This window comes from Eremothecium gossypii, chromosome V (assembly GCF_000091025.4).
Source record: "Eremothecium gossypii ATCC 10895 chromosome V, complete sequence".
NCBI lineage: Eukaryota > Fungi > Ascomycota > Saccharomycetes > Saccharomycetales > Saccharomycetaceae > Eremothecium > Eremothecium gossypii.
The window spans coordinates 865,483-888,041 of NC_005786.2; the positions used below are offsets into that span (position 1 = coordinate 865,483).

Consider the following 22,559-nt stretch of genomic DNA (forward strand, 5'->3'; position numbering starts at 1 on the left):
ATAGGTTATTTCTTTATAAATATCATTTGTACGATGCAAGCATGGTGGGCTTTGTCGGGAGCAAAGATTGTTGTCCAGACAGAGAGCGCCGCTGTGCTCTGATGCGTGTATCCGCTGGACTATGGCCCCTATTATCGGCTGCAGAACCACAATAGTAATCTGAGCTATTTAATGTCGCGGATGTGTTGAGTCGCAAACTGCGGAAGAAAGAACCAGTCATTTCCATCAGGGAGAATTCCTCCTTTATCTCCACTTTCACCTTGAACATGGTAATCCGTGTACCCACCCATATGTTAGGCCTCAAAAGTCCGACATCTGGCACAAATTGCCTAGATTGGGATCTTGTACCTGAATCAGCAGTGCCATTATCTCTATCACTGCCGGCTACGCCTCTTGAAAAATTCAGCCAGCCCATTCTAAAGACGGATGAAGCACCGTTGCTGGTGTAGTTGCTGCTTGTCTGGCTTTCTTTGCTACTGATGTCTCTGGAAGATGCTGCTGAGTGCCATGATGGCCTTCCCAAATTTGGACTAGCGGCATTTGCACCATTGGGTGGATAATCGCTGCCTAACGATGAGTTCACAACGGAACTAGCGCTATCTGCGCGCGAAGTATTATAATTGGCAGTACTATTATCCAGACTACTCCGAGATGTTAGATTATGTTGCTTGTATGCGGCCTTATCCACAGCCGACAGAGAATAAGGATGGCTATGAGCGGTAAAAATATTACCCCAGATGACAGAAAGATACCATCTCGAAGCAGTTGAGTTTTCGTCCCAATCGAGTTTTAAAGTTTCATAGTTGCCATCCATGGCCTTAATTTCTGGGGTCAGAGAAGTTTCTATAGTGTGCAAAAATTCCTGCTCCCAGTCGCCAATTTTCTTTAGCAAATCATAATACTGATTCGTCTTGATCTCGGCTATTTGGGGGAATTGACCGTTCACGACACGAACTACTTGCATTAGCTGACTCAAAGTCGCAGCGCCTAGCCAACCCTTGTGTAGAGGCGTGTGCAGCTTCGTCTTCCACTTGCCCCTCAAGGTTAACCCCAGCGGCCAAGTAGGTCTTAGACTCAAGTATAGTTTTGTATCCTTCATAGTCAAATCACGATCATAGTCCAAATGCTCATAAACTTTCGCAGATTTATTGTTCGCGAGAGAAATGCCTGCTGGTCCAGCCCATGTAGGACCAAAATTATTCGCGTCATCTAAGTCATTTTCGTCATCACTACCGCTGTAATCATCATTCTCATTGGGGCTAGTTTGATCAGGTACGTCATTTTCAATATAAGGATTGAAATATAAAGCATGATTAGTAAAAACGCGCCTCGAGTCGTTAAGATGTGACATCCTCGGCATAGCCATGTCATCCTCCTTATCCAGCAACTTTCGAGATCTACGATCATCTGGTGAGTATAATTGCCGCAACTGATCTTCTGTGAGGCCATCAGAAAACTCCTTTAATGCATTGTCTAATTGATAGATAATTCGCTCATTCCTGCAAAGAGCAAATAGTAAATTCTTCGAGTCTTGAAAGTAGAATAAGATGTAAGTGAGGATACCGCGCAATAGTAGTGCTAAGTTATCAAGCTTCGCACCCGAAGAGTATGTGTATGACTTGCGTGAAGTCTCACTGTATGACGAAGTGGATAAATAACCCATTGTAGCCATTTTTGATAATAGAAGTAAAAGGTTAGTTGATGCCTGGTAACTTAAGCCAGTCGAATGAGCGGAACGTTTATTTGAAGATAGTAAGCTCAGTTCGTCGCCTGTGAATTCCGACGGAGTCGACAAAAGATTATAAATCAATTCAAACATGTAAGGCTTCAATGGTAATTGGTTCGTAACTTGGGTGATTGCGATGTTCGATAAGTGTATGATTGCGAAATCTCTGTAAGTTGTCAGAGTAATGTTACCAGAAGACAACTTGAAAATATTTGGTATTTTGTTAGTATAATAGTTTAGATTTAACGGGTCCATCATTTTGTATAACACGAGATTCTTGGAGCTCAAATATGTTACAAACCCACCAATAACAGGAATAAGTGTGGTAGAGAACTCCGGTACATCTTGATAGTACTTGAGGTAGAATATGCTCACTAATATTAGCTTGTTCGAGTATTTATCTGCCACATAGTTTTCAAAGGCCCGGTTACATTTCATCAATTCCCATAAGAAAACGAAAGCCTGTAAATTTAGAGAAAAAAGTTCAGTGGTAGCAGAATTAAACGAGCCACTGCTTGAAGTACTGGATGACTGCGGTCTGTAATTGTTTCCCTGAAAACCATTTTGCTTGGCGACACCATTGGCGCCCTGTGCTGAGGCACTTCTGATCGGTACAATCGCAGGGTTATGTGGCCCTTGTTGGCCTGCCGATGATGGTCCGATTCCATTAGAGGTATGCCTGCGATCTACACTGCCCGGTTGTGACCACGTGAACGGATTGGACTCCTGCTCAACAGCAATATCCATGGGACTTTTTATTATCGACGCTAGAGATCTGAGAATTAATTTTAGGTCAAACTCTTTGCTTAGTGACGATAAGTATGCTTTTGGTGTGTGCTCTATAACTTGTTTTACTTGAATGGAGCTCAATGAGTAAACAAAGCTGTTTACTGCTGTGTTCTCCTCTGGTAGTTGGAACCTCAACATTAAATTTAGCATGGAGATACATGCACCTGAGAGAGATTTCCGTAGAAGATTTAGTTGGGAGGTCTTCACCTGTGAACTATAGGTCTGGGGGTTGTAGTGGTTCTCGTCTGTTTCGCTGCAGTACTTGCATAACACGTTCACTAAGGATGAGACTAAGCACACTGTATTGTAATTTGGCATCATAGTGCATAATACTGTGAGATATCTGTTAATAGCGTCCTGTTTGTACAAGTTGGTGGAGCAAAGCGTTATGAGCAACCTTAATATCTCCAACCTATTCGAATCGAGCCTGGGGTTTGCAGGCGCAGAGCTCATCTCCTCTATGTTAATGCCAGGCTCCCAGAGAGAAAACGAGACGCGGCCGTAACCTTGGGCATAGAAATCAGTGTGTAAATCAGACTCTTGGCCATGTTTGTGAGGACTGACAGGCAATGTGAATCCTTCCATGAAAAGTAAATTGAGACATGACTGTACAAGAATCACGCCTAAAGGCACTACCTCTTCCCCCAGAGAGTTATTCCCAACCGCCACACAAAGGGAATCTGGAGAAAGGCCTAGGCGAGATCCACGCGCACTTGGAGAGCTGACATCACCCAATGGGGCCGGAGATGCCAAATTGAAACCAAATGGGTCGACCTCCGGAGACGATAGCGACGCCCCAACAGTGGCAGCCGTCGTCGACGCAGACTTGGCGTTATAGTTCGTAACCTCGGCACTGTTCCGGTCCCACATGAGCGCTTTTTCTAGAGACTCGTCCTTATCCATCTCAAAAAATACCGGCATGATCTTGGTCAATATTCGTATGCAGTTAATCGCCTCCATGCAGCGCTTGTTAAAATCCTCCTCCGACCGTTTCATCTGAAGCTGTGTCGTAAGCGAACATATCTTAAAACAGGCAAAGCGCACTAGGTTCTGGTAATTGCGCGAGTTCGACATGAAGATGTGCCGAAGCTCATGCGCAGAAAGGAGGGCGTATATGTCCTCTGCCGAAAAGCGCTCCTGCGCAAGGCATGTAAAAAACTCGCAGTATATGTCACCTTCGCCCGCAGCTTCCGGAGCCTCGGGCACGCCAGCACTCGCCGCCGACCGCCCGCCATCGGCCTGCGCGTTGGCTACGCGCACGGAAGCAGACCGCACGGGCGCGGACCGCGCAGACGCAGGCCGCGCAGACCGCATGGACACCGACCGCGCACTGCTGGTGCCCGGCGTAGCCGGCTTCCCATTCCTCCGCAATGTGCGCCATCCCATGATGCCCGCTCCAGATCCGGGCTCCCTGGCGGTTGCGCCGCCGCTTGGCTCGCCTGTGCCCTCCCTACTGCTCTCATTCCCAGCACTTTGGCTGTCGCTCCCGTGCTGCTTGTAGAATAGCACCGCCGCGTGCGAGGTGCTTTTGCAGGAGTACAACGGGATCTCCTTTGGCCCTGCAAGCTTCTCAATATGCTCCCTATATGCTGTAAGCTTCGAGTCGCTATTCCCCATCGCTATCTTGCTCTTCCAGATAACTCAGCTTCCTCTGTCAACAGGAAATGTAGTTACTATTTTTGTGTAACCTCGAGAAGTTCCCAAAACACAGTTTTCGCCGCGTTTGCTGTATATGTATGCTGCCTATTGAAACTCACTGTGACGTCTATACGCCCTAGTTTGTGTCTCCTGGAACTGCCCTGCGCCGTCTCTTGTGGATCTCCAGTTGAGCCATCGCGCGCCAACACAGAGTCATCACGTGACTGCCATCGGCCACCACAAACCCATAACACAGTGTCGTTTCAAGTACAGAACTACACAAATATATATACATCCGGCGGCGTGCTCGCGCTCCGCCCGGAACATCGTCGGCACGTTACCAGTTATCCGTCTCCAGCTGGTCGAAGGCGCGCTTGGTGCCCCCGAGCATGAACTCTCCCGCGCCCAACTTGTTGTGCATGATGCTGCTGTCGATCAGGCTCAGGCGCTCATCCAGCTGCGACTCCCACGCCTGCAGCGAGGACGTGGACGACACCGTGCGCTGGTTGACCAGCATCGGCGGCGCGCGGTCGGCGGCCAGCGGCACGCGCTTGTAGTCGGGAACCGTGTACAGTGTGTTGTCCTGCACGCAGGCTGCTGCAGGCACCGCGTGTGGCACCGCGGCCCGGACGGGGTCCTGGGGGGCGCGGTAACCGTTGTCGACAGCCTGGCGGATGCGCATGCCCAGTGTGGACAGCTGCTGCTGGTATTCGGAGTGCTGGGGGGCGGCTGGCGCAGCCCGCTGCAGCTGCCGCTTGCGGGGCGACCCTAAGTGCGAATCAGAGGTTGACATTGGTCGCCGGCCACCGGGGCGGTGCAGCCGCCTTTGGTCTTTATATAGTTGCCACCGCCTGGGTAAACACGCCGGCCAGGGGCCAGATGCTTGGGTGTATGGGTGCTCTTTGTTTACATATAAACACATCCGTGCACCGCCTTATCGCAGCCGCCCACGTGCTTCACACGTGACTGCCGTAAGTCACGCGAGAACCCGCACACAACGGAACATGCCGGAACAACGGCTTTTTCAGCACGCTAGCCGCTATACGCCAACCACAGCGAACTTTTTACCCCTATGCACATTTGTCGCCGAACATCACCAACAGGCCGCTGAGAAGCCTCTCGGCGAGCTCTAGGACGCTGCGGGGAGGTAATGTGGGACTGTCCGAGGCACTATCGCGGGAAGGCGTTTTTTCTGTGACGTGGGCTCAACAACGCAATTCCCAGATATATATATAAATGTACATAGCGGCCGCGGCCGGCGAGGCAAGGGGCAAGTCCCAACGAACATCATGGCCGTCGAGTTCAACCTATCCTCAAAGCAAACTGTAGAGTACGAGCAGGAGTACTCCGCTCACAACTACCACCCTCTGCCAGTGGTTTTCCACAAGGCGTCGGGCGCGCATGTATGGGACCCAGAAGGCAAGGAGTACCTGGACTTCCTCTCTGCCTACTCTGCCGTGAATCAGGGCCACTGCCACCCGGAGATCGTGCAGGCGCTGGTGGACCAGGCGTCGCGGCTGACGCTGTCGTCGCGGGCGTTCTCCAACGACTGCTTCGCGGCGTTTGCAAAGTACGTGACCGAGTACTTCGGGTACGGGATGGTGTTGCCTATGAACACGGGCGCCGAGGCCGTGGAAACGGCGCTGAAGCTGGCGCGCCGCTGGGGCTACATGAAGAAGGGCATTGCCGCCGACGAGGCGATCATCCTCGGAGCGTCCGGCAACTTCCACGGCCGCACGTTCGGCGCCATATCGCTGTCGACCGACGAGGAGGACACCCGGAAGCACTTCGGTCCGTTCCTGAAGAACACGACCGCCGAGCTTCCAGACGGCTCCGGCGAGCAAATCCGGTTCGGTGAGCTGGCCGACCTTGAGCGCGCGTTCAAGCATGCGGGCGAGCGCATCGCCGCGGTGATCCTCGAGCCCATCCAGGGCGAGGCCGGCATCGTCGTGCCCCCAGAGGGCTACCTAGAGGGTGTGCAGCGCCTGTGTCGCGAGCACAACGCCCTGTTCATCTGCGACGAGATCCAAACCGGGATCGGCCGTACAGGCAAGATGCTATGCTACGAGCACTCCGAGGGCGTGCGTCCGGACATCGTCGTACTGGGCAAAGCCATCTCTGGAGGTATCCTACCGGTGTCCTGCGTGCTTGCGGACAAGGACATTATGTTGTGCTTTGAGCCCGGCTCCCACGGATCCACCTACGGAGGTAACCCGCTTTCCTCCCGCGTCGCGGTCGCCGCCTTGGAGGTCATCCGCAAGGAGAACCTGGTCGAGCGTGCTCGCGTGCTGGGTGAAAAGCTTCGCGCTAAGCTCGAGTCCCTCCAGGCTGAGTCAAACGGCATCATTTCAGAGGTCCGCGGCAAGGGCCTGCTATCTGCCATCGTAATTGACCCATCCAAGGCCAACGGCCGTACTGCCTGGGACCTCTGCTTGCTAATGAAGGACGCCGGCGTGCTTGCTAAGCCCACCCATGAGCATATCATCAGACTGGCTCCACCGCTCGTCATCTCCGAGGAGGATCTAATGCACGGTGTCGACGTCATCAAAAGCTCGCTTGAGAAGCTACCAACGGTTGAGAAGGCAGCCCATTAGATATCGTATCTATAAGTACTACGTATCGTTATCAAGGAATCTTATTTTTACTCTGGGATACCGCTTTTCGTCGTCAAAATACTCGACGTGGGGCTAGGCTGGCCACTCTTGGTAATGCCTTCTAGGAGTTGCTATCTCACCCCCCCGACAACTACAGAGTAGCCTTCCGAGCCGGTTATAGATTCCTACGGAACGTGCCCGTTCAGACAGACCTTACGCTTTAGGAGTGAGCAAGAAAAAGTACGGTTCGGAGAGGCTTAATACCTGACCACAATGCGTTCGCTGTTGAGAATTGAAGAATTGAGCTAGTTATAGACTTTAAGGGACGGCACTGAGATGGTAGATGGCACGTATGTGAACTCTTCTGTCGAGGCTATCTCGGGGGAAGCAGATACAGCTGCTGTTGCAGAGCTCGCAAACCAGATGGTTATGAACTTTCTGTATGAATCGTCAAGCTGGCTTGCACAGAGCACGGGTCCTTTCCTCTGGAAGGGGTTTCGATTTTTGTTTCTGAGGCTGCCGTCCTCATTGCTGGTATACCTTATAAATGGGACGGTTCCTTTCTACCTGGTGGTACTGGGCTCTGTGTTCACGCCGATCATAGTGTACCTTATTCTTCGCAGCAGGGTTCTGTCGGCGTACTCGCGGCTCAAGGGCGACAACGAGGATGAGGTGATAGACAAGAAGAAACAACTTGTGAACGACTCCGAGGCGATGCTGATGGGTGGCCCTGACGGCAAACGGCGGTCCGGGTTCTCATCTTACCTCGACGAGTTTCTGAGCGCTATCAAGATATTCGGTTATCTAGACAAGCTAGTTTTCCATGAGCTCACGAAGTCAATGCGGACACAGCGCCTGGAACAGGGAGAAGTCATGCTACTGGACGACTCCGTGGGATTCGCGATTGTGGTGGAAGGTGGCCTACACATATATCACAAGATCGCGCACTCCCAGGGTAGTACCCGTGAGAGCATGCCCCTGCCAGAAGATCGCTCCTTTGACAGTAATGAGGATGACCTAACAATCAATGGGGAACGGTTTCAGCTCTTAAATAAAGTAAAGGCCGGTAACCCAGTTTCATCATTGGTGAGCATACTGAAGCTGTTTACAGATAATCACACCCCGACCGTCGTCGATAGCTCGAAGTCTTCACCGAAGCAGAGTGCGCAGGTCCCTATTCGGCAGCTCATCTCTCCTTTTCTGGACGGTAACGTTGAGCGGAACAAAGCGACATTGAACATGAAGCAAGTACCCACCGCTGAATACGAAATCCCTTCAGCTGAGCGTGCAGGCTCCAACGTGTCCTCTTTCACGCAGCAGCTTTATGAGTCCATGCTGCCGAAAGACCATGCAGCTGAAGATGTCCGCGAACCGCTACCTGAGATCGTGGCTTACGCTGCAAGTGACTGCGCCATTGCCGTGATACCAGCAAGTTCTTTCAAGCGATTGATGGTGAAGTACCCGCGCTCTGCATCACAGATCATACAGGTAATTCTGACAAAACTGTATCGAGTTACCTTCCAGACTGCCCACTCTTACCTGGGCTTAACCAAGGAAATCATGCATACCGAGGTTGTACTAAACAATAGCACCAATTTTGAGCTTCCCTATTACCTACAGGAGGCAATCCTTCGGAAGATAAAAAACGGCTCCAAGGAGAGTTCTGTGCAGGAGAGCATACATCGTGCTACTCTGCGCAGCAAGAATGTGCATGCGCACAACTCGCCTACGCCAAACAAAATATCGCGCCATATTGCGTTGGAATCGAGGGATCAGTATAATCCCGGAGACCTACTATCCAATGTTCCCCTTTCTAGAAAGGGATCCAAGACTGCTAGTAGCTCTTCTGTCAGTATTCCGAGGATTTCATCTCTGAGACATCAGAAAGAAGCAGCGAGCAGCCCACTTGCCACACTCCGCCGCCTTGAAGGAAACGATAGCCAGAACTTTGCGCCCTTGAGCTCATCTTCTCCAATGTCGGTGAGTGAAAAGCCGTCGGTGGTGGGAGGAGGAGCACATGATAATATAAGTCAGATATCCTTTTCCTCAGCCTTGGAGGAAACAGAAGAGTCTTCCTGGCGCATGGCCCTTGTTGAAAGCATGTTTGGCTATTTGGGTATTACTAATGAGAGTATAATGCCTCCTACTGAAGATCTATTATTCTTAAACAATCGTGCGTCGTCTGGTTCTTCGGTTTGTTCTGTTAGCTCTTACTCTCATCCTCAGACGATCAACCAAGATCTTTTCAGGTGCCTATCCCCGGAGTTGGTACGTACTAAGAAAAAAGCACCACGTCAAAAGTACACCGAAGAGATGCCCATAAACGTTGATTTTAATACCGCGAAGGAAGAGTTCGCCGAGGGGTTGGAGACATTATTCATACCAAGTGGTGCCACGATAGTGGAGCAGAATGGAAATAATAAAGGGTTGTACTACATCGTCTCCGGTGAATTGCTAGTCTGTTGGAAAAACGAGGAGGATAACATCGAGTACGTTTTGTACACTGTGAAGCCCGGGGGAATAGCCGGTTATCTTGCCTCACTTATAGGGTTCAAATCATTTGTGTCATTGAGAGCCAAGACAGATCTTTATGTGGGGTTTTTACCCATAGAAGTTCTTGAAAGATTATGTGATAAATATTTCATGATATATTTGAAGATTGCTGAAACATTAACAAAGCTTCTAAGTCCGAAGATATTGAAGTTGGATTATGCACTTGAGTGGATACATTTAGAAGCGTCTGAGACTTTGTTTAATCAAAATGATCCTGCAAATGCTATTTACGTCGTTCTAAATGGAAGATTGAGGCAACTTCATCAAAAATCCAAGAATGAGGAGCGGCTCAGTCGACCAACTACACAGCGAAAGAAACGGAAAGATGACAACCAACCGAATGTACAGGTGGTTGGAGAGTACTCACAAGGATGTAGCTTTGGTGAAGTGGAAGTATTGACCGCAATGAATCGTGTCTCGACTGTTGTTGCGGTTAGAGACACTGAGTTGGCCCGTATACCTCGGACACTATTTGAGGTGTTGGCTTTAGAACATCCCTCTATTATGATTCGCGTTAGCAGACTCGTCGCCCATAAGATACTTCAGAGAAGCTCCGATATACGCGAACCCACCAAAATTGTTAACAGTGCTAATGGATATAGGTATGACTTCAACCTAACCATACCACCTTCTGCAGGGACGTCCAGTTGGGGCAACAATAGTGATGGCGGGTCTATAAGCTATAAAACCATTACCATTTTGCCAATTACCTATGGTCTTCCTGTGGAGGAGTTTGCAAATAAACTTGTGTCCACATTTCGTCAGGTTGGAAGGTCGACCATTGGCTTAACGCAGTGCACCACCTTGAAGCATCTCGGTCGGCATGCCTTTGACAAGTTGGCGAATCTGAAGCAATCTGGTTACTTTGCGGAACTCGAAGAACTATATGAGCTGGTTGTGTACATTGCAGATACACCCGTGAAATCTTCATGGACCTCCACTTGCATATCACAGGGCGATTGTATCCTTCTACTAGCCGATGCCTCTAGCGATCCAGAAATAGGCGAATTCGAACGTCTACTCATCAATAATCGGACCACTGCGCGTACGGAGCTTTTGTTGCTTCATCCCGAAAGATACGTGGAACCTGGACTAACGCATAAATGGCTGCGTAAGAGAACTTGGGTGCATCAGCACCATCATATGCAGTTTGTGAGCTCCCAAAACCCATCTGAAAGAGTCGACTCGAAAGCCCCACCCATTCCGGGTGCTCCGCCTAACCTTATCGGGCGCCTGAAGAAAAGGGAACGCCTCAACCAATTGACGAAGCGAACGCAGGAGAACTTTGCCAGATTGCTTCCAGATTCTATTAAATTGACGGTAGAAAACATTTCGATGAAGTACATCCAGAAGAAGCAGAAATACTACACACCTGTGAGTGCACATAAGAACGACTTCCTACGGCTTGCGCGCATTTTGTCTGGCCAGGCCATCGGGCTTGTTCTGGGTGGTGGCGGCGCGAGAGGGATTAGCCATCTGGGTATATTGAAGGCCATTGAAGAGCATGGAATCCCTATAGATATGATCGGCGGCACCTCGATCGGTTCCTTTGTCGGCGGCCTATATGCTAAGGACTACGACCTGGTGCCAACCTACGGTAGGGTAAAGAAGTTTGCAGGGAGGATTGGCTCGATATGGCGCATGCTCTCGGACCTCACCTGGCCCGTGACGTCGTATACCACCGGGCATGAGTTCAACCGCGGTATCTGGAAAGCGTTCGGCGACATTCGTATAGAGGATTTCTGGATCCAGTACTACTGTAATTCGACCAACATCACCGAGTCCATGCAGGAAATCCACACGTTCGGCTATGCCTGGCGCTATGTCCGTGCCTCCATGTCCCTGGCCGGCATTCTGCCGCCGATAACCGACAACGGCAATATGCTGCTAGACGGGGGCTACCTGGATAACCTGCCCGTGCTCGAGATGAAGGCGCGCGGATGCAAGACCATCTTCGCAGTCGATGTTGGCTCGGTGGACGACCGGACCCCCATGGACTACGGTGACTCGCTCAATGGCTTCTGGATCGTTTTGAACCGCTGGAACCCTTTCTCCAAGCACCCGAACGTCCCTAGCATGGCGGAGATACAGATGCGGCTGGGCTACGTCGCCTCCGTCAACGCGCTCGAGAAGGCAAAGACCACGCAGGGCGTCGTCTACTTCCGCCCCCCCATCGAGGACTACGCAACCCTCGACTTTGCCAAGTTCGAGGAGATATACCAGGTCGGCACCGCGTACGGCGCCACCTTCCTCCACGAGCTCGAACAAAACGGCAAGCTGCCGCGCATTCCGGGCAACGAGCCGGCCAACGGCCCTGGCATCCACCTGCTGCACCGCCGCAACAGCATCTAGCCTACGTACCGTATCATTAAGTCTACATACTGTACACATCTATCCTCATTCATCTGCTGCTGCCGTTACAAGCGTCACGCTGTCCCCACGCACAAACACCATCTCCGAGCTCTTCGTTTCCGACTTCAGCTCCCCGTCGATCAGCTGGTAAATGGTCTCCTCTGCGTCAGAAAGCACAATGTTACAGTGCGAATCAAACGCCTGCAGTGTCCCGCTCAGCTTGCGTGCGCCCCTGAGCTTTACATACACTCTCTCATCTAGATTAAGCCTCAATAGGTCCAGTGGAGTATCTGACATCGTCAATTAGTACTGCCTGAGTTTTTATGTCTGCATTCCTCTGCACTTACTTAGTCTTCTTGATTGCGCTGAAACTTGCCGTCTGGCCAGCTTCACCGAATCCGGGTAACAATAGAAAATTTTATTCACGCTGCATCTGGCCGTAGAAGATGGAAAACTACTACACATTGAGCGGGAACCAAGAGGGCGTTGCTAGCTGTTATCGCATAGCAGAGGATTCAGAAGGCGTTATAAGCATGTGGGTGTTTCAGAGAGGGCTTCACAGCTCCCGGAGCGTGCTAGCGCGGACGCGGTACACCAAGCCAAAGCCGAAGCCGCCTCGTCGGAGCAAGGTGCGGGCGCCGACGCAGACAACACACCACGACACAGACCTGAAGGTGACTGCGCCGATTCCACCGGCGGCCGCGAACCTTGAGTGCAACCCGGAGCACCCGCTGTGGCAGTTTTTCGACGGAGGGCGGTTCATGCGTTCGGCGGAGGAGCTGGACGACAAATCGCGGCCGTGGACGGTGCCGGAGCTGCGGCGGAAATCATTCGACGACCTGCACTCGCTGTGGTACGCATGCCTGAAGGAGCGCAACATTCTGGCGCGTGAGATGCACCTGCGCCGGAACATGCAGGAAGAGGGATCTGCGCATGCGCAGCTAGATGAGCGGGTACGCACGACGATGTGGAGGATACGGCACGTGTTGAGCGAGCGCGACTGGGCATACCGGTTGGCCCACGCGGAGCTGGGCACGCAACAGGCGCCGCTGCTGCGCGAGGTGGAGGAGGCGTTCCTGGCGGTGCCCGAGGCGGAGGACGGAGAGGCGTTTGACATGCTGGCGCGGCTGCAGCGCGCTGTTTTTGGCATTAGCGAGTACATTGAAGAGAACTTGGTCGACCGCCGCTTTGTGGACGGCTTGAAATACATTGCCACGCTGAAGTTGCGGCGGTTCGCGCCGCGCGATGCGGCCGTGGAGCAGTTGCTGCAGGCATCGGAGGGCGGCATAACCGATGCCGGCGAGGCATTTGTGATCTTCACTGCGGAGAACACGCTTGCGGATGTGAAGGAGGCTGCGGACGCGGTCAACGAGTTGCGGGAACAGGGGAACAAGGTGGACCGCTACGAGGAGATTGCAACTGTTGCCCAGTATTTGAAAAAGCTGGCCAACGCTAAGAAGGTTGCTGCGTGAACCTGCAGCACTGCCGGCAGACATGTACATATATTGACTCTGTATATACAAGCAACTTGGGCACCCGCAATGGCGGACGCCCACACACTAAGTGCTGTATCTAATGCGCTTGGAAGCGGTCCGCAAAGGCCGGCCGGACGCCGAGAACTCAACGCCATCAAGAGCGACCTCGACCACCGCGGCCTCAGAGCCGGCTTCATGCAAAAAGTCTTTCTCCTCCACTTTACGTTTGGCTACTGCGACCTCCTGGTTGCTGGCCGGACCCTGCTTCGTGGCCGTGTCAGACTTGTTGATCTCCTGCGCGAAGAGCACGCCCTGCGCCCATCCGGCATAGGGGCCCCACTTTTGTATGAACATTTCCCGCACAAGCTCCAGCTCCATGTTCAGTTTCTTGCGCACACTGGGAAGGTCCTTGTATCGCGCTTTCAGCGCAGCGATCTTCGCTGCCGATGCATTGAACTTGTAGTCTCTTTGTGCGATCCTGTTGATGTGCACGTCTACAGGCACATGGTCGTCCATCTGCATGCCCATGAGGCAGACGCAATCTGCGACCTTCGGACCCACCCCCGGAACCTCCATAAACCGCTGACGGATCTCCTCCCGCGATATCATGTCTAGCCAGGATTCCAGGTGTTCAGTATCGCTCATGTGTGCCGGTTTACTTGAATCCATCCATTCTGCCGCAGCCATGATATACTTGGCGCGATACCCAAACCCCAAATCCCGCAGTGCGTCCTCGCTAGCGCCTTCCATCAGCTGCTTGCTGGTGGGGAATGAGTAGTATGGAGTACCGTCGAGCTCGCCGAGGAAGCTCCCGTACTGCGAACACAGTGCATGGCACATCTTCGTGATGCGCCCGATATTGTTGTTGCTAGAGCAAATAAACGAGCACAGTGTCTCCCAGGGTTCCTGTCGCAGTATTCGCACGCCACGATGTGTTTTCCCGATGAAACGTGTGTCTGCTTTCTGCCATTCTGCTAACAAAGCCTCTAGGTTCACCTCCATCCGTAGGTAGCGCATCAGCCATTGTCGTGCCGCCCCGCTGCAGTCGTCATCTTTATTCCCAGCTACGCTGAATTCAATACTGCACTGATCGGGCTGCTTCAATACAATAATACGATAGCCCAGCTTGTCATTTAGTAGCATGCTCGCGGAATAGTACCTTTTCTCATGATTCCAGATCCACCTGAACGCTTGACCACATTGCAATACATGGTCCAGGACTATTTCTCCCTTTGGGAATATCAATCTGTTAAACTTCATAACTGTCGATACAGCACTGACCTCGCTCTAATAATCAGCGTCACGGCGCTGGCTCGAGCATGTTTCGTGTATCTTGAAGATTTTTAATCGACATCTGACATACATTCTCTACAGTTCATATAACCCGCGGAGTGCAGGCGCACATAAGTATTGGAGTCAGTGATAACGGCAGGTTTCGCAACTACGGCAGCAGCGTGTGTTAACTGATTTTGCATAGCGTTAACTTCGGTGTTTACTGTATGTTAAAGTATTGTAGGCAGCTGAAGACGTTACACGCACTGCAGGTAAGAGGAACGATCCACGCAGGGTCCAAGAGCTATCTGGTGATGAAGAACAGATTAGAAGGTTCCTGGGCCTTTAATTCTGATGCGAAGAGATTTAAGCATGACGGGAGTATGGTGCAGGAGCTGGAGGGTGAAGGAAAGCGCGGTAACGCGAGCGTGCTAGAAGAGGCGTGGGACACAAGTGGGGACGATGACATTCTACAGCATATTGCCGCACTTGAGGAGCGACGTGGCGAGCCTGACCCCAGCATGTGCTCTGGTGTGGCATCGGGAACCCGTTTGGAAGTACAGATGCAACGTACAGAGGCAGAGATTAAGCAGTCAAAAGAAGCACCAGAGCCGCTGATAGAGCTTCCTGATGTGCAAATACTGGGCTCAAAAACTGTTGACTCCAAAGAGTCAATCAAGAATTCCGCTGCTGGGACCCAGGAGCTTGCGTTTTTAACTCAGCGCCCGACGCTTCACGAGCACATCTCCGCGGATCAGCCACAAGCTTCAGATCAACGCCCTTCTGCTTCTCCAAAGCGAGTGCAGTGCTTCATGCTGAGTGATGAGCAGCGTAATGTGCTAAAGCTGGCGGAAGAGGGTACCAATATATTTTACACAGGTAGCGCGGGGACCGGTAAGTCCATTCTTCTTCGGGAACTGATAAAGAAACTGAAAACGGTACATGGACGCCAGGGCGCTGTTGCGGTGACGGCTTCTACAGGTCTAGCAGCATGCAACATCGGCGGGATAACAGTGCACTCCTTCGCAGGCATAGGCCTGGGGAATAGTCCGAAGGAAAACCTTCTTAAGAAGGTCAAACGGTCGCGAAAGCACGTGCAACGCTGGCAGAATTGCAAGTGCCTGATTATAGATGAAATATCTATGATAGACGGCGAATTGCTCGATAAGTTGGACTACATTGCCCGCAAGATCAAAAAGAGCAAGGCCCCATTTGGCGGCATACAATTGATTTTATGCGGTGACTTTTTCCAGCTTCCTCCTGTCACAAGAGACAACCAACAACCCAATTTCGCATTTGATTCAGAAGCATGGAAGCAGGCAATTACCGCGACCATCGTCCTGACACGGGTATATAGACAGCAAGGTGACACGAAGTTCATCCAGATGCTGAACGACATGAGGCTGGGCAAGATCTCTGAGGAAACGGAAGCGGAGTTCAGGAAGCTGTCGCGGCCGCTAGTTACTGATGATATTATACCGGCTCAGCTTTTTAGCACTAGAGTAGAGGTGGAGCGGGCTAACGGTAGTCAATTGGCAAAACTACCAGGCAAACGACGGGCATATAATGCAATAGATGGTGGAGATTTATCGGACGAGGAACTGAAACAAAGATTGCTCGCTAACTTTCTGGCTCCGAAGCGACTAGAACTTAAAGTCGGCGCACAGGTTATGAACATTAAGAACTTCGATGATACACTCGTAAACGGATCACTGGGGAAGGTCATTGACTTCATCGATGAGGCAACATTTATGTTCTATCAAAGTGTTCGCGATGATGATCTTGACGTTGCAGAATGGGAGAAATATCGGGATGCATTAGCGAAAAACGACTGGAACGCCCCCGAGCTTGATGAGGATGAGGAGCCCAAGAAGGAGACCCGCACAAGCATGGTCAAGAAAGCTCTGCGAGAGAAGTTTAGGACGATAGACACAGATGACACTGTAGACCACTTGGGCGACACGATATTCGATTTCTTAAAGGATGATCGAGAAGTCACAGATCCTGAAGTGAAGGCCAATCTAGAACGGAAGAAGCAGCTCTTACAGGAAGTTCACATGAGCTCAAAGGGTAAGAAGTTGCCATTAGTGCAATTCTTCCAGCCCGACAATACCACCAGAACAGTTTTAGTTCGAGAAGAGGCATGGGCTATCGAGGACGAAAATGAGAAGCCTCTAGTAACGAGAGTTCAATTGCCACTCATGCTTGCATGGGCCTTGTCCATTCATAAATCTCAAGGCCAAACACTAAACAAAGTGAAAGTGGATCTCAGACGTGTTTTTGAAAAGGGCCAAGCGTATGTGGCCCTTTCTAGAGCGGTATCTAGAGGCGGCTTACAGGTGTTGAACTTTGACAAAGAAAAGATCCAAGCGCACAGTAAAGTCGTTGAGTTTTATGATAGTCTTGTCAGCGCCAACGACGCGGTGAAAATGCGCAAAGACGTTCAACGGAAAATATCTTTTCCAATAACCAAGTCTAAAGCACCCAATGCACCAACGCTCCCACTTGCACCTCAATTACGAGGAAACTCCATAATAACCCTTTTAGAGCGGTCAAACAAAAATAGCGGTAGGTCGCTGTCGCAGAAGTTTAGTTATGTTCCATCTCAGTCAAACAACCAGGCTCCGAGCCCTTAGATTACATACAAGCATAGCCTACATTCATAAATTGGTTATAAACCACTACTTACCTGGAGAACATTTTACTTGCCTTCACCAATTGCCCATTTAATGCCATCGGAAAGAAAGTTTGATACACTGGACGAAACCTGTTGCACGATTTCCTTTCTCAAGTGCTTAGGGTTAGTACTATTATTTGAAAGAGAATAGACGTCTCGTACATCAGTGCGGGTGGATAATTCCAGCTCCAATCCACTCCATGTTGATACAACTGCTTCAACATCCTCCACAGGGCAGATATGCAAAAGCCTGCTCAAAACTTCCATTTGCAGATAAATGATTTCTGTTGGCACTTCATTATCTGGCCAAGTGGGATCAATATATTTGCCAACCTGGAATATTGTTGACCAATGCTCTCCCAAACCATCATGGTTCTCGAGCAGTTCGATGACCTTATCATATGCAAACTTGAATTCCATATTTGCCAATGCACAATCAATGTGACAGACTAGCAAACGGGTATATTCACTTGTGTACTTTGGATCATGAGGCTGCAGTTGCAATCCCTCATATAATTGCTTGAGGATTTCGAAAGTCGTTTCAACGTCACGGTACAGACTGGGATTCGTTTCTAGCAGTTTGCTTATGATTCTGAATGGATCATCTTTGAGATCCAATATATGCGATGGTCTGAAGGGTTGTCCACGTGAGTAGCTTAGCGAATACTTTGCCAAGGCGTCTGCGACATCAAGAAGAGTCTCAAGATAATAATAGTCCTTTTTGGGCAGTAAGCGAAGATTGTTCCTCGCCTTTGTCATTTCTGGCCGGTCCCTGGACCCATTTGGTGCGCTGTTGAAAAAGCGCCAAAAGTACTTCAAAATGACCGATTTTTCGACCTGGAAACCTGCCTGGAGAGAGAAGTCGTGCAGCAACGTAAATTCACTGAGAGACAGCAGTGTTTCGATAATTGCAGATTCTTGATTCTCCTTCGTTAATTTTGGGTACAATTTAGATGAGCTTAATAAAAATTGTAGTGTCTGGACAGATGGCGATTCAGCCAATAAATAATGGCTGATGGAGTTAAATGATGCCAGCTGCGCCAACTCATCTGCATTCGCTAAGGAACGCATTGATTTCAGACTATAGTTATTGGCAGCATCCATGTACTTTGTGTACTCGATCAGGTCCTTCACTGAGACACCGTCAGAAAGCGTCACCGTCTCGTCAATGAGTAAGAGCAATCCATAGAGTTCCCGAGGCAAGTCCGGCAATGGAATTTCAGCCAAGCTTTCACCCCGGTCATACAGCAATTGAAGCAGTTTCCGGTCGAATACCTTCTTCTTCCCGGGCTGTTCCGCAAACAGGGGACGTACAGTCTTGGTCATGTATTTGAGAAACTCAAAGTTCTCAAGCGTCGTCAGGGGGAACTGTTCCGGCGTGAGGAAGACATCCAAAAACTCCTGGTAGGCCTGTTTGAATGTCACATATGGCACCACTTCATGCAGAAGCACAGCCCGGTGCACCGCAGGCTCATCACTGCGGGGCTCAACAAACAACTCCAGCGCCTCTGCTGGCGTCAGCTGTTCGAAAGCACTCACCAAGAGCGGCCGGGAAATGCTGCAGTTTGCGTGTGCCAGCGGCCGAAGAATGCCCCGTTCCCATGCCGTCACTGCTGCGCAGCGGCCACCGCGCCGCAAGCGCCGTATGATGCCCGAATGGAAGAGTACGTCCGGTTCCACCTCGTTGACTAGCACGGTCCGTGCCCGCGCAAAGGTACCCGCGCAGTCGGCTACATCCACTGCTACACTGTGTGCCTCCAACCGCGAGCGGACGTGGCTTCGCAGCATCTCTGCCCGCCCCCTAACAACATCCGCATCCGCATCCACCAAAGCCTGCAGTTCCGCCTCGCTATTTATCAGTTCAAATTCTAGTTCCCCTGTTGACTGCCGCTCCCGCTCGATGCCCTCGTACACAAACCACAGCCGCTCCGGGTCGTCTACTTCTGGCCAAAACACGCATATCACTTCTAGCACTTCCTGAACACTTAATTCACTATCATATACAACACACTTTTCTACCCTTTCGACATCCCCTCGTGTTGCAAGGACACTTAGTAAGATGTAGAGCCTATCTTTGAGCATTACGGTGTCCTGTTTCATACACTTCTAGGTCTTAATGGAGTATGTATCAAAGTATCACTAAATTTTTGGTTATGGTTTTTCACTATACATCGATGCCTTAACTAACAATTAACAAGTGAAGCTATCCAAGACAGCTACTGTGCTCAAGCGACGGTCGAAGGTTACAGCATGATTACACAAGACCAAATGCAGCAAGTGCAAAAGCGCTTGGCAGTTTATCAACAGGGGAGTTACTTTGCATCATACCTATCATCCGTTGGACAAGTACATGAGCTATGCCAAGCCATCTTGCTGGGGCAGCTCGACGAGGAGCACGCATTCTCTCAAGAGGCAGTACAGAGACTGCGGGATGACATCAAGGTCAAGTACTTGGAGAATAAGATTATGATAGAAAGCGACAAGCTGCGCACGGATCTGCAGGACAGCGCGGTGGAGACGGGAGTCGGGCTACTGAAAGAGCGGCTGCCAGAGCGTATGGCCGCTGTGGAGGAGCTTGCCAAGGAAATGGAAGTACGGAATGCGCGGTTGCGACAGATGACGAGAGATGTGGAGGCGTTCAACAGAGAAACCCGGCAGCTCGCGACGAACGCGACGACGTTGCGCTGGGAGCGCAAGGAGTGGGAAAACCTGCTGGGGGTCGAGGAATTCGGCCGGCTGCTCGAATCTGGCATATTCCAACAGGAGCGCAGCGGTCTCTATCTGGTCAAGGAGCGGTTGTTTGAGGGTGAGGATGAGCTGCAGCGCATCAACGCGCTCATGAAGGCGGACATTGAGCGGCTGAGCCGCGAGCTACAGCAATACCAAGCCCGCTGGCTACAGAATGCCGGGGTGCTCGAGCGGATCGGCCAGATCCTGGAACAGGAGACTCTCCTGCGGAAGGGAGGGCAGGCTAGCGATGATGTAGACATGGATGAAAATGATGGCAATGAAGAGGACGAAGAGGACGAGGCTGACGACGAGAGCTTTGCGCGCCGGCTTGACGGCAGCGGCAGCAGCGATAACGAGCTGGATCACGAGTCTGAAGCGATGGACACCTCGGAAAGCGAGTCGGATATGGAGTCACAGAAGCTGGAAGAGGAACGACCGGCATCCGATGCGCAGCTGTCGAACGCGGAGGAAGACAGTGCGAAGGCAGGCAGCGAGGGGCTGGATGGGTCTAGTGAGCCACGCGGTTCACCGGCGCTAGCAGATCCGGGCACACACAGGGAGGACAGCCCAGACCAGTCCGATACATAGTGCGATGCTGCAGACGCGGCGTCCTGGCAGTCCTTAATGGATGAACACTCATTTATATTATAAGGGTAATCTTGTATACAAAAAATAACACTAAGTTTTGTATGGTGATGATTTAAAATACGTGGATTGGAGCTTTATTGGTTAAATTTACACAGTTTCCAAGATTTCGTCCTTGAAACCACCAGCAACCTTCTTACCCTTCTCCTCGCCAGAAGATTCGCCGTGCAAGGTCATCAAAGCACCCAAGTCGAACTTTGGCTGCTTCAACAACTTGACCTTTCTAATGTGCACGTTTTGCAATGGGAAGATGTCCTTGGTAGCGTTCTCGATCTCCTTGTTGATGACCTCTGGGATCAACTTGGAAGTCAACTGAGCCAAAGTGGCGTTCTGGACCTCTCTGGTTAGGATCTCGGAAATAACCTTTCTGATGGCTCTGATGTGAGAGGACTGCGCGTACGAGGTCTTCTTGATCTGGTTAGACTGTCTTCTGGTGAAGGCAATGGCGAAGACTCTCAAGACGTAGTCGTCAGCGGTCTTGACAGTGACGTTAGCCTCAATCAAGGTTTGCCACTTTCTGACCATCGATCTCAACTTGTCGGTGGTGAAGTCCAAACCGTGGAAGTTGGTCAATAGGTTCTTGCCCTGGACCTCGTCAACTCTCAACTTGACCTTTCTGAAAGAGTGATCCTCAGAACCCTGTAGGTCGGCCAAGCACACCTCGACGACACGGCCCTTCAAGAAGTCAGCTGCGTTCTTCAAACCGGTGGACTTGTTGACCAAGGTCTTACCGACGTTTCTGTTCTCGAAGGTGGATGGGGCCTTAATGTCGTACCATTCCTTTCTGGTGAATGGGTCAACGACCTTCTTCTTCAAACCCTTCTTGCCCTTTGACAATCTCTTGTTCTTACCAACAGCCATCGTCGATGATTGGGAGCTTGTATAGTATGTTCAAACCTACAGGAAGTGCTCTTTCTATATACTGTTCAGTATAACAGTGCTATATTCTACAAATTTTCCACACATGCCGGACGCTCCAGCTGCGCACCGCTGCTGGCGCGCTCGCTGTTCCTCCGCCCATTGCTCCGCCTGGCCGCCCAGCCGGCCGCCTACACCGCCCAGCGTAGACCGGGGAGCCCGCCCAGCACGGCCCACCCGCCAAGAAAACCATCATGTGGGTGCATGGGTGCCGATGTATGGGTGCCAGTCACGACGATTATCTGGTCATGTGACTATATTCGTTTGTACGAGTGTTGATCACGGGCGCCCCATCTGGTGCTGAATCACGTAGAAGGTGGATTGACAGATATATTGTTGGATACGGGAAGACTATTGAGGTGGCATATGATAGGGGGAGTGTAAGATGGCCAGTGAGAACACAATCCCGCAGCTGAAGAATGAGGTAAAGATAAAGATCGGGCTTATAGGCGATGCACAGGTGGGGAAGACCTCATTAATGGTGAAATACGTGCAGAATGTGTTTGATGAGGAGTACACTCAAACACTTGGAGTACATTATCTGGAGCGGAAGATCAATTTAGGGTCAACGGACGTTATTTTTTCAATTATGGATCTAGGGGGGCAGCGAGAGTTCATCAATATGCTGCCGCTGGTGTCGAACCGTGCGGTCGCAATTATATTTTTGTTTGACCTGACGCGGCCGGAGACGCTCACGTCAATCCGCGAATGGTACCGACAAGCACGCGGGTTCAACGAGACAGCGATCCCGCTGCTGGTGGGCACCAAGTACGATCTATTTGTCAACCTAGACGTGGCCTACCAGGAGGAACTGTCGAAGACGAGCATGCGGTACGCACAGGTCATGGGCGCCCCGCTGGTGTTCTGTTCGACTGCATCGTCAATCAATGTCCAGAAGATCTTCAAGGTTATCATAGCCAAGGCGTTCAACCTGACGCTGCGTATACCGGAGATAAAGGACATGGGGGACCCGTTACTAATATACAAGAGCCTGGGGAATGCGCCGCAGAGGGTGCCCTCCGAATACACGCATCATGGACGTTATCGACAACCAGAACACATACGGAATATGGCGGAGCAATAAGCCTGCTAACAAATGGGATCGGCACAGCGGCAGGTGGAGAATAATAATGGCGTCAATCAGCGAGCAACATTACGTTATGTAGCTTATATATCTACTTGACTGCGCA

General features: G+C 51.0%; 12 protein-coding genes across 12 annotated transcripts; 6 read left to right on the forward strand and 6 right to left on the reverse strand.

Annotated features, from left to right (window-relative positions):
• Nucleotides 1-22: 22 nt before the first annotated feature.
• ECM30 (Ecm30p) lies at nucleotides 23-4,132 on the reverse strand (the record flags this gene model as incomplete). Its single annotated transcript, NM_210334.2, has 1 exon — nucleotides 23-4,132. One exon carries the CDS (start codon nucleotides 4,130-4,132, stop codon nucleotides 23-25), a length of 4,110 nt encoding a protein of 1,369 aa, NP_984980.2.
• Nucleotides 4,133-4,490: 358 nt separating this feature from the next.
• On the reverse strand, nucleotides 4,491-5,075 carry DIF1 (Dif1p; the record flags this gene model as incomplete). Its single annotated transcript, NM_210335.1, has 1 exon — nucleotides 4,491-5,075. The coding sequence occupies one exon, from the start codon at nucleotides 5,073-5,075 to the stop codon at nucleotides 4,491-4,493; it is 585 nt and encodes a 194-aa protein (NP_984981.1).
• Nucleotides 5,076-5,442: 367 nt separating this feature from the next.
• On the forward strand, nucleotides 5,443-6,747 carry CAR2 (ornithine-oxo-acid transaminase; the record flags this gene model as incomplete). Its single annotated transcript, NM_210336.1, has 1 exon — nucleotides 5,443-6,747. The coding sequence occupies one exon, from the start codon at nucleotides 5,443-5,445 to the stop codon at nucleotides 6,745-6,747; it is 1,305 nt and encodes a 434-aa protein (NP_984982.1).
• A 336-nt stretch (nucleotides 6,748-7,083) lies between these two features.
• NTE1 (lysophospholipase) lies at nucleotides 7,084-11,652 on the forward strand (the record flags this gene model as incomplete). The annotated part of the gene is made up of 1 exon (NM_210337.1): nucleotides 7,084-11,652. The coding sequence occupies one exon, from the start codon at nucleotides 7,084-7,086 to the stop codon at nucleotides 11,650-11,652; it is 4,569 nt and encodes a 1,522-aa protein (NP_984983.1).
• A 45-nt stretch (nucleotides 11,653-11,697) lies between these two features.
• LSM3 (U4/U6-U5 snRNP complex subunit LSM3) lies at nucleotides 11,698-11,949 on the reverse strand (the record flags this gene model as incomplete). Its single annotated transcript, NM_210338.1, has 1 exon — nucleotides 11,698-11,949. One exon carries the CDS (start codon nucleotides 11,947-11,949, stop codon nucleotides 11,698-11,700), a length of 252 nt encoding a protein of 83 aa, NP_984984.1.
• Nucleotides 11,950-12,098: 149 nt separating this feature from the next.
• MRPL4 (mitochondrial 54S ribosomal protein uL29m) lies at nucleotides 12,099-13,124 on the forward strand (the record flags this gene model as incomplete). Its single annotated transcript, NM_210339.2, has 1 exon — nucleotides 12,099-13,124. The coding sequence occupies one exon, from the start codon at nucleotides 12,099-12,101 to the stop codon at nucleotides 13,122-13,124; it is 1,026 nt and encodes a 341-aa protein (NP_984985.2).
• An 87-nt stretch (nucleotides 13,125-13,211) lies between these two features.
• Nucleotides 13,212-14,387, reverse strand: OGG1 (8-oxoguanine glycosylase OGG1; the record flags this gene model as incomplete). The annotated part of the gene is made up of 1 exon (NM_210340.1): nucleotides 13,212-14,387. The coding sequence occupies one exon, from the start codon at nucleotides 14,385-14,387 to the stop codon at nucleotides 13,212-13,214; it is 1,176 nt and encodes a 391-aa protein (NP_984986.1).
• Nucleotides 14,388-14,626: 239 nt separating this feature from the next.
• Nucleotides 14,627-17,035, forward strand: PIF1 (DNA helicase PIF1; the record flags this gene model as incomplete). Its single annotated transcript, NM_210341.1, has 1 exon — nucleotides 14,627-17,035. One exon carries the CDS (start codon nucleotides 14,627-14,629, stop codon nucleotides 17,033-17,035), a length of 2,409 nt encoding a protein of 802 aa, NP_984987.1.
• Nucleotides 17,036-17,100: 65 nt separating this feature from the next.
• On the reverse strand, nucleotides 17,101-19,176 carry SEC39 (Sec39p; the record flags this gene model as incomplete). Its single annotated transcript, NM_210342.1, has 1 exon — nucleotides 17,101-19,176. The coding sequence occupies one exon, from the start codon at nucleotides 19,174-19,176 to the stop codon at nucleotides 17,101-17,103; it is 2,076 nt and encodes a 691-aa protein (NP_984988.1).
• A 150-nt stretch (nucleotides 19,177-19,326) lies between these two features.
• On the forward strand, nucleotides 19,327-20,394 carry MFT1 (Mft1p; the record flags this gene model as incomplete). Its single annotated transcript, NM_210343.1, has 1 exon — nucleotides 19,327-20,394. The coding sequence occupies one exon, from the start codon at nucleotides 19,327-19,329 to the stop codon at nucleotides 20,392-20,394; it is 1,068 nt and encodes a 355-aa protein (NP_984989.1).
• A 147-nt stretch (nucleotides 20,395-20,541) lies between these two features.
• RPS1B (40S ribosomal protein eS1) lies at nucleotides 20,542-21,312 on the reverse strand (the record flags this gene model as incomplete). The annotated part of the gene is made up of 1 exon (NM_210344.1): nucleotides 20,542-21,312. The coding sequence occupies one exon, from the start codon at nucleotides 21,310-21,312 to the stop codon at nucleotides 20,542-20,544; it is 771 nt and encodes a 256-aa protein (NP_984990.1).
• A 442-nt stretch (nucleotides 21,313-21,754) lies between these two features.
• TEM1 (Ras family GTPase TEM1) lies at nucleotides 21,755-22,453 on the forward strand (the record flags this gene model as incomplete). Its single annotated transcript, NM_210345.1, has 1 exon — nucleotides 21,755-22,453. The coding sequence occupies one exon, from the start codon at nucleotides 21,755-21,757 to the stop codon at nucleotides 22,451-22,453; it is 699 nt and encodes a 232-aa protein (NP_984991.1).
• Nucleotides 22,454-22,559: the final 106 nt, after the last annotated feature.